The 20,231-nt window shown below is 47.7% G+C and overlaps 1 protein-coding gene across 5 annotated transcripts in view; it reads right to left on the bottom strand.

Annotated features, from left to right (window-relative positions):
* Nucleotides 1-20,231, bottom strand: part of diaph2 (diaphanous-related formin 2) — a 324,298-nt gene that overhangs the window by 133,717 nt on the left and 170,350 nt on the right. For all 5 annotated transcript variants that reach the window (XM_028959481.1, XM_028959484.1, XM_028959485.1 and 2 more), the window contains 2 exons: nucleotides 11,016-11,114; nucleotides 7,677-7,771 (listed from right to left, as the gene is read on the bottom strand). In XM_028959481.1, the coding sequence (XP_028815314.1) occupies nucleotides 7,677-7,771; nucleotides 11,016-11,114 (194 nt within the window). The remainder of the gene's footprint in view (nucleotides 1-7,676; nucleotides 7,772-11,015; nucleotides 11,115-20,231) is intronic.

Raw genomic sequence — 20,231 nt, 5'->3', positions numbered from 1 at the left:
CGCTGTCCCATCATGCCTCGCGGCACTCAGACAAGAGCTCCATGTTTCACGGCCCATTTCGTGATCCATTTCTCTTACGAGGGAAGAGTGCCACTAATTGTATATTAATTTAGGTGAGCGTATGTGCGCGGCAGCACCGGGAAGATGGATTAAAAAATATATCTGGGTTCTGGTCGCATGACGAGGATGTTAACCACGGACTGACGGATAACTCAGTCAAGCTGCATTTCGCACGGCCGTAATTAGGCGCGAGCTCGTTCGAGGTTTTTTTTTTTTATACTTTTTTTTTTCCGTTCCCCCGGTTCTCGTCAGATCGCCCGTGCGGTAAGTGGCGGTCCATCTGTCACGAGCATACGAGGGGGAGAGGAGGAGAGGCCCTCTGTCTGATCCTGCAGATGGAAACGTTGCCTGGAGGAGTGCGAGCTCCACACCCTCTCCACGAGAACCGCACAACATGTGCGCCATTCCAGCGCCCGGGGAAAAAGTTCGGCGCCAACTTCAGAACTCAATAAGTCCAAGACACAGACACGAATTGGTGAGGACGTCCATCTCGTTCACGTTCAAGTGAACGAGACATCTTTTCTGTCGTCCGTACAGTCCAATGCTCCTGTCCTGGTCACGTCAGTTGAAATGACGAACCATTTTACAATGAAACTCATATTTTATTTATTGATTTTGAATTTGATTCTGCGTTTTCAGCAGATTGCATTGGCCCTTTAAGTGCTAAATACATTATTTTCCATTACATAACAGCAAGTCATTAATATTATTTTAAATTGTTACATAACATTAGTATTTTAGTAGTATTTATACTTAAATAATAATCAGTAATTTTTTTAAGAAATGTCCATTTTAATTGATTTTCTTACCAAAGAAGCTTAAGCAACCTATCTGCTGGTGCAAAACCACAGGTTAATTAGTGAAGGCTGGTGGGGTGGGTCACAGGTGACCCCGTGGATGCTGCCACTCGGTTCCATGATGCAACTTTCACCATGAAGTGGTGAAACCCACAGGCAATCCTGTTCCCGACAACAGCTAAACACACAACTGACTGCTCCTTTACCGGCCAAATTTACTCACTAACTGGTGAACTGGCAATTTAAAGTTTGTGTTTTTATTCTGTTCGCTTGTTTATTCGCGTGGTTTTTTTTGTGCATGTTCCTAAGCCCCACTTGATCAGCATAATGCATTTCGCGTTGGGCCGGCGGATTAGCATTTGATGCAAAATGGGGGTATAAACATCCCAGCCAAAATAAAGCCACAATTAAGCTCAAGGGGATCGAGTGTCTTCCCCCCAGCCGGCGGGAGACCGGGGGGGCCGGCGCTTCGCCGCACTTATCATGCGCTCCCACATGTGCGCTCTACACCATGCAAATGATGTGCAACAATACGCCGGCCTGGCCCCCGTCACCTGTTGTTAGTCTCAGGAACAAAGGCTGGCACGACCGCCGAGCCCTGCAGCCAACCAGCAAGCCAGGTAATGAGGGTCAATGAATATGTATGAGCGCCGCCGAGCAATGGCGGACGATCTGGGTGATTGACAAACAAGATAAACAATAATAACAAGCAAGGGCACGGACAAAAGCCCTAACAACAGCAGCCAATCACGGCCATGCTGGCGAGGCTGGTGACGTGGCGTGGGTATGGCGGGGCAGGTGCCCAGGGAGCCGCAGGTTTCAGCGCTACACTTGGCGAAAGCACCAACAATCGTCTAACTATCACACACCATGAAAACGTCATAATAAATTTACTGAATAATAAATAAAACCGACTCCTTAATGGCAAACAGCCAATGAGAAACCGAACTTATTGTCATATGACAATAAGTAACGCAACATAAATGCTGGTCATGTGACAATAATTATAATGAAATACATTAATGTATTTAGCGGAAAAGAGAACAGAACGTGTGTCGAAAAACATGGAACCAATCAGAGCGTCTTTTGTGTCTGGAATAGATGCCGAGTATTCTTGAGTCTGTAAGGTAACAATAATATAATTATTAGATAACCTTGTTTTAATTATGAAATGGGTTTGACTAAATGTTCTTTTTGTCTGTTCTACTCCATACTTGTACTATATTGACTGGGTTAAATAGAATTGCATAACAAAAAAAAAGAGAGTGAAATACAATTTTCATTGACTAAAGGTAGACTAAAATAACCTTGAATAATTTTTACTAAAATAAGACTAAAATGCTCAGACGTTCAGTTGACGGAAACCTGAATAGAATAAAACAAGTCTGGACGTGACTAAGGCTGATAAAATTAAAAATGACAGCTTGACACAAACATTAGAGTAAAACTAGAATGTTTTAGAACAAAATGTATAAAAATTAAACTGCAACGCTTTCTGGAAATGATCCTGGGTCCATGCAGTCATTTCCATGACAGATTTTTACACTTTACCGACAACCTTTTGCCCTCTCTGTCTCTCCAATATTTTCTTTTCACGTTAGTCGCGTCACTGGCCTGTTCCTGCAGCTGTTAATTCTTATCACCTGTCCCTTTTGTCGTCCCAGTCCCAACGTCCCAAGTTCACTTTCACCATCTGATATGCTGTCTATGTGGTCTTTATGAGATTTTATACTGAATTTCTGGTTGTAAAATAATATTTTGCATGAATAAATGCCGGTTTACATTTGTGTGTGTGTGTGTGTGTGTGTGTGTGTGTGTGTGTGTGTGTGTGTAGGTGGTGGTGTATGGAGGGGACCAACACTCGCCTGCAGCCTGAACACGGCCCGACGTAATTGGCCCAAGTCCTGCCTCGCTGGAGGCCACGTTAAAGGCTGCAGTTTAAAGCGTTTAGGACATCGCCTACATCACCGCGAGCAATAAAGACCCCGAGGTGGTCCAGGTGGGCGGCGGGTGGGACATGAAGGTTGGTGGACGGAACATTAACAGATGTTGTTAGGAGTAAATTGAGAGGACCTCCGGGTCCCGGGTTTTTCCAGTAGGCATCTAATTATTCTGCTGGCTTCGCCACTAAAACAGATTATGGGTAATCCAGCTTTAGAGGTGTGCATGAGCAACTTTTGATCGAATAAACACTCAATACGATGGAGATTAAACAGATTAGCGAGTGAAATAATATCTTGGATATCCCCGTATCACTTCGCTGGTGTCTTTTACTTTTATTATTTTTATTTATGCAGGAAACTGAGAGCAACAACAGATCTGACTGAACGCTACAGCAGACAAATTCACATTCGGCTTTGTTCTGTCTCAACGAACTGCTCGTGATTCGTCGATATAATCTAAATTTTGTACGCACCACGGGTACTGAGAATGCGAGCACGTCACACCGAGCCACCAATCAGACACAGCAGGTGACAGGTGGAAGACCTGGCAGCACGTGGTTGATGTGTTTGATGAAGAAGCGATGGACCCTGTCCAGCCTTTAAAACACATACTATGAACATTAGAACTGGGCCACGGAGCCATGGAAGAACTCTACCAAGGGCCTGAGGGTCAAAACAAATAGCTCAAGGTGCTGATATGGCCTCAAACTTGTCCAGATCTGCAAAAACGAATCCAAATCTCCTGATCTCCTGCTACCGTCTTGCTACCAGGACAAGTTGGATTTGGTGGCACAGTTAGGAGTTTTGATGTGTGTTCACCACGTACTTGTCCTCTGTGTGGAGAGACACGTTTCTTCTCTGAAGCCCTCCTTCATCATCAAATTTGCACACAACACAGAAAGACCGCAAACGAAGGGCGGAGGAGCTGCGGGGTCATTATTCTTTCCTTTTGAAAGGGATATGTGGTGATATTAAATTCATTGGTCAACATAAAACATTTAAAATGCCTCTCTCTGATATTCAACAAAACAAGCCGCTGGGGTGGCCAATCCTGGAGCAACGTGAGCGCACACACACACACACATACACACACACACAGTCCGTCCGCGGGAATGTTTGTCGGAACTCACAAGAACTTCCAGAGTTTGAAATCAAGCCTACGAGAGCCCATGAAACGAGAGTCTCGGGGTGAAGCGGCGGTTCATCTTCACTCTTCATCCAAATAAAGATGCGTGTCGGCGCCACGCCGGGCGTATCGATCAGAAGAGCACGCCGTGAGCCTCACCCCCTTCCGTTCCACCTCCAACAGAATCTAACGCCAATCATTCGTCTCCGCCAACGTTAATGCATCATCGCATGTTGAGATGAAGTCGGCCATGTTACTGCATGCGCAGGAAATAGAAACACATCAAACACGTCAAAACTTTATTGTTACTGCAGCGCAGGTTTTTAGCAGGCGAGAAAGTACAGTTTTTCTTTAAAGCGTTTTTACTGACCAAAAACAAGAGTGTGCCATGAATTAAAGAGACTGTGATTAACCCAAAATGAAGTTGAGCTGACCTGGTGACAAGAATGGTTCATTAAAAAAACGTGCCAATCCTGGGGTTCATCATGGGCATCATGGACACTTTTTATATCCACTTTAGCAGGTCTGTAATTGTTAACTGCAGCTTGATGACAGCTTGAGGGCCATCAAAATGTGCATAGCGATGCACTACTAACACACACACACACACACACACACACACCAAACATCTGCTCCTGTGGCCTGAATAGCATTACAATGTGTATCCCCGTGTATTAAAAACTTTGCAATGCTATTATTAAATTCTTTTTTCTGTCTTTAACTTCCAAAATCATTGGCACATATGAACGCAAACTATTTAATTTTGTCCCAATAGTGTGTTAGATCCACACATTTAAGCAGAGTATATTTATCATTGTTTGGTCCCGTTCAATGTTTTCATGAACGGTGCCACGTTTTAGCAACCCTAAGGTGAACCTTCCCTGCTCTCAGCAGGTCACAAACCTCCACAACTTTCTCCCCACGTTGTGCAGGGCTTCGGGTCGGCCCAGATTACACCAGTTCAGCCCAGCCCGCACCGAGGTGGTCTTATATCAATTACCGCCGCCCCACCCTGCCGACCCCCAACCCTTCACAGAAATGCACGTGAATGCCAGCAGGTCCTGTCTGGCCAAGCAGAGAATAAAGGAGCACAGTGTGGAGCGTTGGGTAGGCAGGACGGAGTGGAATAAAGGAGATGAACCTGCGCCAGAACCGGCCTGGTCACCAACACGGAAGATCCCAACACACCAACCACCGCTGAGATCTGCGCTCCGGCACCGATTAAAAAGCTTCTGAGTGGCTCCATACTCGGCTGGGGGAGGAGCCTGATGGCATGATTGACAGCTCTCACGAAGAGTAAATACTGGGTTTGGGAGTACTTGTTCAGAATCAGTCAAACTTTTGGAAAATGGGACAGTTGATGCCAATCGCTCCCGTTTTCTTACCCCAAAAAAAGATAATAAGGCACGTTCATATTTAATGCACTTAAATTATATTATACTTTTATTTTATAAAAAAAACGTTTTAGTTTATGAATGTATGATGATGACTGTGGAAGTGATGTAAATATTTGTGAGAGCTGTTTAAATTTCGTTTGGGTTAGATATTCTATTAGAATAAAGATATTATATCATATTTGTCACGACATGGCACTCTGGGATTCATTAAATCCCTGTTTTTGTTTGGAATCGTGTGCTTGTGTCCTTCCTGGCCTGCACCGCCGTGACAATATTCTATTCTATTCTATTCACGTTTTTCTTTTTCAAGCAGCATGTTGGATGAGTGAGGACAGTCTGGAAAGTCACTGACATGGCAGTCTGTCTGGCCTGGTGTGTCCAACGTGCCCCAGATGACTGGAGAGGTGGCTCGTGTCTCCTGGGGTTTGGGAATGTGTACATCACAGGCAGCATAACACACACACACACACACACACACACACACACACACACACGCCTGTACTCCTCTAGTGTCGTCGCATTAGGGTTAGTCAGGTCCAGACAGCAGAGAGGTGATGCAAGCGAATTCGGTCGCTTACACGTTAAGACAGCGCGCATCTACGCTCACTGACCTAAGAGAGGAAGTGTGTGTGTGTGTGTGTGTGTGTGAGAGAGAGAGACACACTAAGAGACGAAGTCAGAAGGAAAGTGAGAGAAAAGAAAACGAGGGGAGAGACGTGGCCTTTTGAACCAGAATACTCCCCCACCCCGAGCGCGGTGCATTCATTTCGCGCCGCGATCGTTCTGGCATTTTCTCCGCGCACGCCGCTCCGCTGTTTTCTTTCCCTCTTTTCGGCGGTCAGCCTGACGTGAGGGAGCAGCCGGGGGTCATCCTCGCCCGCCGCCCACCGCTGCCTGCAGGGAGGCGGCGTCTCCTTGACCAGGTGGTGAAGGAGCGTCCAATAAAGCCGAATTCATTAAAAAACACAATCGATCCATTCCGACTTCGGGGCGGAAACGTCTACATTCTTCATTATTCTACAAACACATTATTCATTTTAAATGAATAAACATTTTAAACTATTTGCTCAGTTTGGAAATTTACATTTATAGATATTTATATCTATTATTTATATTTTACTTTTTTTTTACATAAATAGACATAAAAAAAAGTAAATAGACAATAAAAAGTCACGACACTTGATACACGACATTCAATTCTTTCACTGTCTGGGCCCAGAAAATATGACGACTCTATATATTTTTTTGATGTTCATATTTGCCATGTGGCGAAACGTAGAGTTTACGCCGTTTACGCCACGTACACCGCGAGTGACGGCCAGAATATGACCGTCATCCACCGGATCGGAGAATCGCGGTTTTTGGTCCCTTCTGAGCCACACAAGCAGGACAGCTGTTCAGGGAGGGAGTAGAATGGGGGCAGCGTGGCGGTGGCGGTGCCGGGGTCAGGGCCGGGCTACGAGCAGGTAGATAAACGTGATTAATGAGCTGGAGACGCGAGACGGACAGGTCCCCGCTGTCTCGCCCCCCGCCGCCACCCAGGACGCCGCAGCCATGAACGGGGGGGGGGGTCTTAACGAGTGTCTGCCGCCGCCGGGCCGGGCGTGAGGGGGAGTCGGGGTAGCGGCTCTGACGGATGAGTCTCGGCGGTGATGGGGAGGTGGAATAGGAGAAAAGGTCGCCGCTCTGACTTCTGCGGCTCGTGCAGCCCCGGCGGCCGCGTCCCTGCATGCGGCCAAACCTGCGGCCAATTAAAGGTTACCGCGGCCCGGAACGCCGCCGTGGGTGGCGCACATCTAAATATACTTCTCCTCCCTCCTGCTCTTGGAATCCGCTCTGAAGCCGAAAATATTTACTGGTTGCGCAGGAGAGACACGCAGGACGTCCACCTGCAGGTCAGGTCCCCTGAGACTGAGGACAAGGGCCACCGGATGTCAGATCTGCACATCAGATCTTCCACAGAACTCCAACCTCAGGAGACTCCTGTCAGGAGCAGTTACTGCAGCGAGCGCCGCGAAAACACAGAGTCAACCTCCTACTGCATCATCATCATCATCATCATCATCATCATCATCATCAGGAAGTGAGCAGGACCAGAGGAACAGTCCAGCAGCGGTTTTAATGAGGAGACGAACGGAGGCGTGTTTCTCCGAGCATCATACATGCAACGCTGCACTTCAAAGGAGGTCAGCTGGTTCACACGCACAGTTTAACAGGCGTGGCCTTCAGACACACACCTTACCGAGCCCGGCACGGATGAGACGCCGAGAAACGCCACCGTTCAGAGAGAAACTACTTCGCTGAGCCACGAAATTACTGACCCTGTCGTGACCTTGGTGTCCAGGAGACTCACCTGGATCAGAGCTTCGCTCAGACGCTCCTCGTCAACCTCCAACACGATGTCCCGGATCTCTTCGTACGGCAGACGGAACGATCCCAGGAAAATGGCTGTTGGCCACAAAGAGTGACTTACAATAAATACATAAACCAATAACAAATAGGACAAAAAAGGTAAAAAAAAAATGTTATTTCAATGTTATTGAGCCATTTGGTAAAGAATAAATAGCAGGGAATCTTTTATATATAAATTCATATAAATTAATAGGGTGGTAGTAGCCTAGAGAGTTACACACTCACCTTTCAACCAAAAGACCACAATAAAAGACCACCTGTCCCAGGTTCAAACCCCGCGTACTACCATTGTGTCCCTAAGCAAGACACTTAACCCTGACTGTAAGGTGCTCCGGACAAGGGCGTCTGGTAAATGACAGAAATGACAGTTGATTCTGAGCGTACATGTTTACGTATTTCGTTATGATTTTTTTGGTGGTGTTAATGTCTGTCGTATTTGCGCTGCATCTGATCTGCATTGTTCATGCCGCCGCAGGTTCCTTCAGCTTTTCATTAGGACGCCATCTGTACGCCTTTTTAAAATAATGCATATTTCTTTAGTTTTTTTTTTTGCGAGGAGATATTAGCAGCCATTGAGTCATCCGACGCGAAGCGAGCAGAAATATTTCAGAGCACAAAGCTCCTTTTGGCAAAAGCTCGGTGTGAGGCCTGTGAATGAAACACCTTCGGTGGCTCAGCTCAGAGGTGACAATAATAAACCGGTTTTAAGCAGCGCGGTAAAAAACAACGCCGCCGTCAACGACATACAAATGAAACAAAGGAGAAGAAAAAAAACCCCAAAAAACGGACCTATTAATAAATATACACAAACATATTTTTAATATCCAGTTTTCCCCAAAACACGGATTAATAAAGGGCACTTGGTGCTTCGTTTGCCATCTGAGAATAGCGTCTGGGTGGGAAGGTGGGGGTGCTTGTTGTAAAAATTTAATTGGGGGAGAAAAGTTCCACCTCATCTGTTGATTCATTTGCATAATTTACACATTCTGAGCGAGAGAAATATCTGACTTCTCCTCTTAACAAGTTCTTACCATGACAGATGCGCCACATAATTTACCCGCAGTCCTACGCGCCAAAGCATTTACACTTCGTGCATTTCAATAAACGCGGCGCTGCAGACAGATGAAAACTTGTGGATCTGATTAGTCAACATGGACATGTTGTTTTTATTCCACACTTTTACCGGCATATGATTTCTAATCCATACACAGAACAAAAATTATTTATGGGAGTGTGTAAATTAGTCGTGTGGATGTTCTGTAATAAACTACTGAAATCGACTTGTTTTAATGTGATTTTTTTACATGGATCTCCTGGTCTGGTGAGAAGAGAAGAACTTTCTTCCGTTCCGGCCACCCCGGCCTGACCTCCGCTCTCTCACGGCTCATCGCCTGTTGCTCAACAGGAGGAGAGCTGCCAGCTGACGCCTCCCACACGCGTGTTGATTCAGCTGCGGGCGGCTCCGCCCGGTTCTCCGCACGGGGACGGGGGACACTGCTGGACTCGGCTTCTCGCTCGGTCTAGACCTCCTCCAGGGTTTGCCAAATTAAAAATGGGAGTGGGCGGAACCCATCCCAGATATTCCGACTCTCGTCCCCTGACTGCGGCCCCGCCCACTCTGATCTTTCCTGGATCGCAGAGTTCGCCTCCTTGTCCTGTCAACTTGCCTTTTCCTCTGCTGGAGCTTTAATCAAACGTGGCAAGATGTGCCCTTGTGTCCACCTATCATGGTCCTGGTGGCATGGCGGCCTCGCCGTGGGAAAAATACTGCAGAGGAACAGCATGCAAGCTCACGGTGTCACAATTTTACCATTCCAAAGAAGATAAGGATGTGAAGAATCCAGGAAATCTTCTGGTTAAGGGCCAAACAAGGACAGACAAGGCCAGTTATTCCTGCATTTAGTCAGAATTTTTCATGAGCGCTTATCGCAGATGTCGTATATCTAAGGCGAAGTTTGCCTAAGACCAGGGACGGAGGAAGCGGAGGGGGATAAAATTGCATTCCCACACCAGTCTCATCGCTCTCCCCGGAGGAGGCGGCCAGGGGCTGAATGAATTCATGGGCACAACTTCCTGAGAGGATCTGGGAGAGGATCCGAGATTTATGCGGCGAGGATGAGAACATGCATCACTGATCAATATCCGATATCCCTCCGATCAGCACTTAGTCCTCCACGCTCACCAACACAGTCAGAACCGAACCACTATGTCCACAGAGGTGCACAGTCAAACTACTGAATAAAAATAGAAACATACATATGCATATATTCTGAAAAAAAAAGTCCAAATAAAATATGCACACTATAAGATCTGACTGCAAGAAAAAGAAACATAATTAGTGCTGCGTAGGATTTGAAAGCACATGAACAAAAATAAAATTGATGAATGTAATGCTTGCCCTTTGACCCGCTTAGTTTCTGACAGCTAGTTTAGCGTCATTCTCTGTCTATGCAACGTGACAGGAGGTGCTTTGCGTATGCATTTGAAGAAAAAAGCTCTATTTAAATTACATTGTCATATCTCAAGATGCACGCTGTGCTTTATTTATGCAATTTTTTTATAGGAATATGTGAGAAGCTCAAACACATGCATACAAAAATGCTAAAAATTACGCTGTCATGTCTCAAAATGCACGCTATGCCTCATTTCTGCAGCTTTTTAATGGAAAAAGTGGGAAAGTTGAAGAAGTTGGACCAACCTTATATTTATGGCAATAAATAACATTGTGAAATGTTATATTTTTTTAAAGGTTGAGCCCTACTCTTAAGCACTCTGCTACTATGACAGTACCCCAGAGGAACCCACTCCACGGGGACTGAACCTGTAATTAGTGACTGGAAGTCCCCCCGGATGTCAGGAGATGAGTAAAAATGTCGTACTTCTCGGGTAGGAGAGAAGAAAAAAAAAATGGTGATGGCGATGGTGTTATGGGACCATATGGCCGCCACCTGCGGTTCGGATCGGTACAAAAAGCCAGACATCCACACTTAATCTGTTTTCTGTTTATTTCACAAATGAAATCAGAGGCTTTGGATTCGACATGCGAAGAAATCCAGACAGAATCTGGCTGCAGAATCGCCGCACATGTTGGAAACTCCAGGTTGTGTAAATAGAATATTGTGCAACACAGACCCATCTGAATTATGGATCCGTCTGGATGTAAGTTTCAACGTTTTCCGCAATTAATTAGCTTACTAGGGATCTAATGGACTGTCTGAGTGGCCGAGCCAACAAACACAAGTGTATCAACAGAGAGGCTTTTAACCTCTCCTGTACTTACACAAATTCTGTGCCGTCTTCGGATCGAGGATGCGGAGCTCCTTTGCTTTCTTCTTAAACTGTGACATCCTGTCATCAGTTTCATCCACCTCTTTTTTCACTAAGAACAAAGAGAGAGAGAGAGAGAGAGAGAAAGGGGGCACTTAATCCTGTACACGTTATGACTTTATTGATATCTCCAGTCGCAATCATGAGCAGCACTTAATAAAATATCGTCCGAAGGGAAATAATGAAACGGTATCGTGTAACAGTGCAGAGGGGACCAGGCCCCGGGGTGCTGATATCGACTACGGACTCCAGCTTGTTTGGACAAATGTTCATGTTGGATAAAATATATTGAGAAAATATTCATTTTAGGCTAAAGTTCTATGACTTTTGCCTCTTTATGTATTTATTAAACGACTGCACGCATAACTGAATTACTTTTAGTTTTGTATTTGCTATTTTGCATGAAAGGTGCGATATACATGAAGTGTGACTTGACTGAATGATTGATTGATCGATTGATTGATCGATTTCCTGTGCTTGGCGTAACAGATCCCATTTTATGCAGCTGTTTTTGGGTGCTTTTTCTTTTCCTGAGGTCTAAGCACAGAGTGGCCCGGTCAGTGCATGACTCCCCAAATGACCGGCTGATGACACCCATGCCAGTGTGATAATTCCAATGAGAAGACAGTGCCACGTGTCACATGCGACCAACTGCAACACTGTAAATAAATAAATAAATAAAAATAGAAAATGTATAAATGTCTAAAAGGAAAATGTATAAATTAGCGCACAATCAAAGCGCTCCCCTGCGGAGCAGCCCAGGGGAGGGAACATCATGTCTGTAAAACGGGATGGTGTGTGTGTGTGTGTGTGTGTGTGTGTGTGTTAAGGTGGTTCCAGCTGAGGAGGCTCCTTCGCTCCCCAGACTGCGTGCGGGAGAAGCGGCACAACTTGGCACTAATCATCGCAACTCTGTTTACTCGAGCCCAAGGTGGGAGTCTCGGAGGAGAACTTGAACAAACAGCCGACTCCTCGCGAAATCCCTAAATAAATAAATGTTCTGCAAGATAATAATAAATAAATCCATCTGCATATTTGAAGAAACTATCAAAGGAGCGGTGCGCGGGGCTCCAGGAGGGGCGGTGCGCGGGGCTCCAGGAGGGGCGGTGCGCGGGGCTCCAGGAGGGGCGGTGCGCGGGGCTCCAGGAGGGGCGGTGGGCGGGGTTCAGACGCCGCCGGGGGACGAGTGAGTGTTTCTGCGCGGAGAGCGTCTTCTCCAGGTGTGTTCAGGTGTGACAGGTATATTAACAGTGCCAGTGGGGGCCTAGCGGTTAAGGAAGCGGCCCCGTAATCAGAAGGTTGCGGGTTCGAATCCCGAACCGCCAAGGTGCCACTGAGGTGCCACTGAGCAAAGCACCGTCCCCACACACTGCTCCCCGGGCGCCTGTCATGGCTGCCCACTGCTCACTCAGGGTGATGGTTAAATGGGTTGAGGACGCATTTCACTCAGTGCACCGTGTGCTGTGCTGCTGTGTATCACAATGACAATCACGTCACTTTCGCTTCACTTAACCGATCTCGTGCAGAACCACCCTGTTCTAGTCCCACAAGTGGAAATTGCATTTGTTACGGCAGAAAGTGGATAGAAGCAGAAGTAATAGCAGCAAAAAAATACATTTGTACAAATGTACAATTGAGATCTACAAATGAGATCTATGCGTCACCTTTCAATTAATAACAAAACCAAATCTGTTCCGATGACGTCACGTGACCGTACTGGAGCGGCCAGGGGCACGCCTGTTTCTAGTTACGAGCCTTCTCGCGAAGGAGACGAGGTGGTGGGGCTGAGAATGCTTCAAGCTGCGAAATTCGAGAAAAAACGAAAATAAAACAGAAATCGGAAGTTCCCGAGGGAACTAGGAGGAGCGGCGACGGGCCAAGTGTCTTTCTTTTAACCTCTCTCTCTCTCTCTCTCTCTCTCTCTCTCTCTCACACACACATTCCTTCGCAAATACTCACACACCTTCTGATAGCCACAAAATATACTTTTAAAAAAGGAATCAAATTTCCAAATGTCATAAAAAAAAGCTTGTATTAGCTAAAAATGCAACACACTATCACGTAATCCTTAACTTAAGATGAGTTAAACCCACGACAGTCTTTCCCTGTTTGGTGAGATTTGGTTGATCCAATCAGCAGCTCATCATGCTGAAATTAAGCCAATGACGACGCAGAATTGCTCGCATAGGAATAGAAACGCAGGATTGTTGGATTTCACCTCTTACAACTGAAACAAAACCTGTCCGTTTTGGAACAAAGTTGGACTCCCAATTGACACGCTGAGTTCGATGTGACATTCGGAATCTTGCGCTGTGTGTTTATTTAATTACCGCGGTACTCGACCTCAGGCCAGCGAGCGACGCCAGACTCCGACCACGCTCTCTAACTACCGACCGCGGGGAACATCTCGCGACCCATCAGACGGCAGGGTTCGGCCCCGCCCCACCGTTCGCATGCCTGGGACGGCGCCCGCGTTTACTTTGGCCGAGTCAGCCGAAGACCTTAATCTCCCAGTAAGATCGCGGCTACGCCGAGTGAGTGAAATGACCCTCTCGCAAAGTCAGACATGTTCGCCTGTCGTCCAAATGGCTGAGCCCTAAGTCCCGGATTGCGCGTCCCCTCCAGTTGCCCCCCGCCCGGAACGCCAAGGCCGGCTGGAGACGGGCGCGAGACGCAGGACTCGCTCATAGCGCCCGGGGTGTCGGGAATTGGTTTTCTGAGGGAAGCGAACGGATGCGTTTGGTGCTGGTGAGCGATATGCCGATGATCATGGTGGCTGGGCCAGTGGTGGCCTAGCGGTTAAGGAAGCGGCCCCGTAATCAGAAGGTTGCCGGTTCGAATCCCGATCCGCCAAGGTGCCACTGAGCAAAACACCGTCCCCACACACTGCTCTCCGGGCGCCTGTCATGGCCGCCCACTGCTCACTCAGGGTCATGGGTTAAATGCAGAGGACAAATTTCACCGTGTGCTGTGCTGCTGTGTATCACTTCACTTTTGGTTGAGCATGAGTCCAGACGTCGATGTCCATGTACGAGATGGCTCCTTACCATCCTGTGGAGACGTTCTTTCGGTTGAGCAGACAACCTGACAACATAAATATCGGTCAATTTGTAAACGGCGCGTCGTTTTACGAGACGGAGACAGAATACGGAGGGTGAAATTAAACTTAATAGTAATGGAGCAGATGCAGGCCTGTGTGTGTGGAGTAGAGAAGCATGTGCGAGACCACTTGACACCCGCGCGAGGCTCTTCTGTGGTTTTTGGACGGGTTGCGGCCCTGGGGACGTCCAGCCCCCCTGAAAGTTCCCAGCACTTGGGCGCAGAGTCTGTTTACTGGCCCGCCTCGCTGCTGCTGGGCGTCTTCCATGTGATACCTCCCCGCGGGCAGCCGAGAAAGCCTGGAGTATTAGCAAGCTAAACACTACCACATGCTCACTTCCGGACGGAGACGGCTCCACGCGGCACAGCCGGCGAGAACACGAAGCGAGAGCCTCCGACGGACCGGGAGCGCGGGAGGAAAACGCATGTAATGCCAGGCCACTACAGAGTAGTGCCGACAGTGTGGAGTCTGGCCGTCTGCGGAGCAATCTATCCTCTAAATGTGCAATCTGCCTTCGGAGATGTGCTCAGCCCTCCATCTCCCCGGCCCGCCGCACAGGCTTGTAGAACAGCACCAGCGGCGACACCGCCATGGCGCACACGGGCCATATTTATATATATCATCCCTACAGTTAATATACGACAAATTGAAACGTACATTCAAATGCAACCGCATGCAGCACGGAGAGTCACGTCCTTTAACACGAAGCCAAAAGACTGCGAGAAGGGAAACGGAGGAGGACACTTGAGTTTTTCCAGCTGTGGCCAATCTGGGGCTGAACAGAGGCCCGTCTCCCACGAACCCACAGCCAATTTATCGTCCCGCTCGTCTCACAGGCAACACTCCCACCCTGAAAAAGCCCATCCTCTTCCTCCCTTCAGCCAGGAAACGGAGGTTGTTCCTCCCACGCTGCATAAAAACTTCTTATCAACACACAATTCGCATTCTTTAGTCATACTGATAAGCACATTAAATTGCTGGTATTATTTGTGAGACGTCTTTGTATTAAAGTATTTATCATGAGTCGACGTTGTGATTCCCTATATGACACTGGGTTCCAAAAAGACCTCTGCGGCTTCTATAAGGGTGTCTTCATTTTTATACATATTTAAAAAAAAAAATCTGATTATCAATATCTTCGCTCTCATTTACACCAATTTTTGCTGGTAAATAAATAAATTCACCAGCGATCCATTTCGTCCGAAGTCTGATACTAAACACACAAGGGCAGCTTGAACGGGTGTAATTTGGCGGCACACTGATGGCTCTCCGCTGGCGAGTTATTAAGGGGCGTTTCTCGCTATAATGACTTCATCCCCTCCATCCCGACCTTCGTGCGAGTTGGGGGGGGGGGGGGGGGGGGGCGGCGGACGTGGGCGGGGCCGCTCAAGGTGAGGTGAACGGGGAGAAGACTCTGACCGCCCATCCGTGCAATTACCATCAGCGCTAATGATAACAGAGAAGAAAAGGAGGGAGAGGGACGCCATGATGAGGGCCAAGCGAGTAATGGCGGAGCGCGGTAGGTAAAAGTGAGAAAAAATAATAAAGGAGAGGGGGGGGCACGAGGGTCAACAGTCTTCTTGTGCAGCTCGGTTAGTCACTGGGGATGGTGTGCAGCGGTTGGAGGAATCAGGAGGATACGTGGAGACGGCCTGACCCACAGACCTCACTTAATTGCTTCAGTATGAGGTACGAGCCCTCGAGTGTTAAGTTCATCCTGGAGCCGAGCCCAGGAGAACCGCGGAGCGCCGAGATGAAGGCTGCTTCGCGTAACCTTACGCATCATCCGATACGCGCCGACGCGAGCTGCGGAAAGGGTCACCACGTCTGCCACCTGCTGAGCTAAGATCCAAGACTCCGTACATAACTCCATATCCATAACGCAATGTCACTGGATCAAATTATTTGGTCTGACTTGCTCTCTGCAGATCTAAGCCCATGCCAGACTGTCCATTTCCAGTTTTTACTAATGCCACGTCTCAAGTGCATGGATATTAATAAGGAAATAAAATGAAAAGAGGTTCTGGGATGTTTTAAGTTAAAGTGAACGTATGGGGTACTTGTTAATTTCCAGAATTAGAAATAATTTGAATGTGCTGTGCTGCTGAGAAATGAAAGGCCAGGCACTCATTAATTTGTGGCGTTCTGTTCGGGAGAGAGAGGGAGAGGGAAGTGTGGGAAGGGTCGCACCCCGTCCCTGCAAAGTGTCCACGGAGGGAACTGGAGGGCAGCCTCAGGATTAGCGGGCCTGCCAATCAGCCCCGGAGCTGTCTATCCGAGTGGCCATCCGGATCGCGGGCCGTGCCCGCCCCCGCCAGGCCTTCTGGGCCCTGGACGGCCTCCACGCATGCAGGCCCGGGCAGCGCAGCTGTGGATCTAAAGCTGAGATTTGAGCAGAGCCTCGCTGACAGCTCCGAGCGTAAGCCCCGGGGTCCCAGCGGGCTCCATTACCCCTCCCGGCCACGTCCCGGTGCAAGTACTGCAGGAACATGGATTTGTAGTACCGTTATTCAGAATCAAAGGAAAAACCTAAAACGACTCAATATTTTCCATGGCGGATATCGGATCACAGAATTCAGGTTGGTGACCTCTAGTGTTGGGAAGATAACATTAGAAATGTCATTTTTTTACAATTTAAAATGCAGTGTAACTATTTAAGTTACTATGTAAAAGTACCGTAACTAATTACATTTGGTTACTTTTTAATAGTTTTTGTAAATTATGAATGAATATTCTTAACTGTTAAGCTGGCAGTGTTTACCATATTGCCATAAACATTGAATACTGTCAAACTTCTTTTAATATATAAATTAACATCATTATAATTGATGAACCCACTTTTACCTACGTATTATACGATTCGTAACTATACCAACTAGCAACGTCCACTTCACAGGGATTTTTACATTCACCGGACACGGATGTAAACACCACTCCCATGACTCCCGCTACACCACTATAATTTAACATATCGCCAAGGTTTTTCATACAATAGTAATACGGAACTGAAGTTGTAATCATGAATGTTTCAGTCAGTAACTTTTCCTACAGCGACTGTAACAGATTAAAAAGATTTTCTTATAATTTAATTATGTAACGCTGTTACGTGCAACTCGTTACAGATTCGTCTTAATTTTGTATTAAAACCCTCGTTCACCGCGTCACACCCGACCCCCATAAATCCGTGTGTCTGCGCCTTATCACAGTGATCCCCGCATACCCTACAGGCCTGTATGCATGTGCGTGTATGTGCGCGTATGTGCGCGTATGTGTGTGTATGTGCGCGTATGTGCGCGTATGTGTGTGTATGTGCGCGTATGTGCGCGTATGTGTGTGTATGTGCGTGTATGTGTGTGTATGTGCGTGTATGTGCGCGTATGTGCGCGTATGTGTGTGTATGTGCGTGTATGTGCGCGTATGTGTGTGTATGTGTGTGTATGTGCGCGTATGTGTGTGTATGTGCGCGTATGTGCGCGTATGTGCGCGTATGTGTGTGTATGTGCGTGTATGTGCGCGTATGTGTGTGTATGTGCGTGTATGTGCGCGTATGTGCGCGTATGTGTGTGTATGTGCGTGTATGTGTGTGTATGTGCGTGTATGTGCGCGTATGTGCGCGTATGTGTGTGTATGTGCGTGTATGTGCGCGTATGTGTGTGTATGTGTGTGTATGTGCGCGTATGTGTGTGTATGTGCGCGTATGTGTGTGTATGTGCGTGTATGTGCGCGTATGTGTGTGTATGTGTGTGTATGTGCGTGTATGTGCGCGTATGTGTGTGTATGTGCGTGTATGTGCGCGTATGTGTGTGTATGTGCGCGTATGTGCGTGTATGTGTGTGTATGTGCGTGTATGTGCGCGTATGTGCGCGTATGTGTGTGTATGTGCGTGTATGTGCGCGTATGTGTGTGTATGTGTGTGTATGTGCGCGTATGTGTGTGTATGTGCGGGTATGTGCGTGTCCCTGAGTGAGCTGTAACTACTCGTGGCCTCGCCAGATGGCCCATTCCTCAGGCTTCTCACTGTCACCAGCGCAGTGTGTTCTCCAGGCTGAGCTAATGGTTCACAGGTAAGGGTTACTGAGAGCTTTCTTCAGCGCTTAATAGAGAAAAAGCAGGGAGGAAAACAGAAAGTGAGGGGAAATAAAAGTGGCTGAAAGACACCGCACTCTCAAGGCTTTTCTGTTAAAAAGGTACTTGTGTATTATCCCCCCTTGAAGGTTAACCCATAGGTTGATCCAATTTGTCTACTAAAGGTGTGAAAGGACTTAAGAAATTTTTCACTTATGTCTGTGAGAAAATGTCAAGGTCTTCTGAAGGATAGGGATGAAGGAGATAAAGGGGATGAGATTTAAGGGTGGGGGGTTATGCTGTGACAGACCTGCAAACCCCCAACAAGGCCGTCAGTCCGCATCAGTCAGTGCTCGTTAACGCAGAGTCCCGCTGCGGCCCTGTTCTCTAACCTCGCTCTCGTCCCCGTACAGCGTCCCGTCCGCTCCACGCGTCGCGTTCGACAGTGATCCGCGGCATCGGCGTGGCCGTGACCTGGTTATAGATGCGGAGCTCAGCACGAGCGCCAAGCAGCCGCATGTCATATGCTCAACAACATCTGACAATAGTTCATTTCACATCTAGATACATTTGCATTTGTCCTTCTGGATCAGAAAGACACAGGCGCTCGACGTGAAGACGGCCTGAAGTAGCACAAAGAATCACACCCGTATGAAGATGGACAGGAGAGTGCGGGCACTACCCTGCTGGCACCTGGACATCACAGATTAAAATGCTGTTATAACGTTGCAATGAACAGATATAATAGTGCATCTTAATAAAATGCATATTCCATTATCATGGGGCAGTGGTGGCCTAGCGGTTAAGGAAGCGGGCCCGTAATCAGAAGGTTGTCGGTTCGAATCCCAATCAGCCAAGGTGCCACTGAGGTGCCACTGAGCAAAGCACCGCCCCCACACACTGCTCCCCGGGCGCCTGTCATGGCCGCCCACTGCTCACTCAGGGTGATGGGTTAAATGCAGAGGACAAATTTCACTGTGTGCACCGTGTGCTGTGTATCACATGTGACAATCACTTCACTTTAGGGCAAAAACGCTCATCAGCCAAGTTATTTGAGAGGGTAAAAGAATGACCCGTTACTCTTCCTCGCCCATGTTTGTGCACTTTGGACACAGAAGGTGCGTTTGTCTGCGGCCTATTTGTCACGCCGGTGAGCTGACGAGGGAAGGAAGCGCAGAGGCGGGACATTCGGGAAAAGGCATTTTATTATAAATACGATAAAAGAACACAAATACACAACGCCGCGGTGGCCGAAAAGGGAAATAAACGTAATTTAGCCCGCAGGCGCGTGTCCCGATTGCCAGAACTCAAGACTAACACAAAGTTCACAAAAGTTCACTAAAATGCCACAGGCATTTTAATAGCTGTCCGTATTGGGCACAGGTGATGTGTCCAGGTGCCATCAATCCTGACACTACAACCTCACATGATGAAATGACACCGTTCAATAGGATACACGTCCTGCTCATCCTCAAGTTAATGACTTGGTCAATTGGGAATTGGTTTCGGAAGGTTACGGAATTCCACCACTTCCTGCTCCTCACGCTGGCGCACGGCGGAGGGGAAGCGAACACAGACAACAAGAACCAAGTTCCGGTGGCGCCGGGGGGGCTCGGGATTGAGGGGTGTTTAATAAAAACACACAATTACGGCTGATTCGCCCGCTTGGAAACGGGGTCCTTTTTAAAGCACCGCCCGTGATTACAGTCCTTCTTGTTTGGTTTAATGACGAGACGAGATGCCACGTTTTTTCAGCCAGGGCTAATGAGTTATAATGGCAGACGGGCTTTTTGCAGGCGCGTACTATGACGTGCCGACTGAGCAGGCTTTTGTTTCCCCGCGCCGGCGGGCGTGGCCGCACATTACCATTTCACAGCGCTTTAACGCCTTCTCTGAGTTGGACATGCGCGTCTTCTACTGGCCTTCACAACAGGTCCTTGATGATCAATGTAGGAAAAAGCCAACGTTCCAGAACGTCAGGTCCTACAGAACGTAGAACTCGGG

The sequence above is a fragment of the Denticeps clupeoides genome, chromosome 18 (assembly GCF_900700375.1).
Source record: "Denticeps clupeoides chromosome 18, fDenClu1.1, whole genome shotgun sequence".
Lineage (NCBI taxonomy): Eukaryota > Metazoa > Chordata > Actinopteri > Clupeiformes > Denticipitidae > Denticeps > Denticeps clupeoides.
This window is presented reverse-complemented; position numbering and strand designations above follow the sequence as displayed.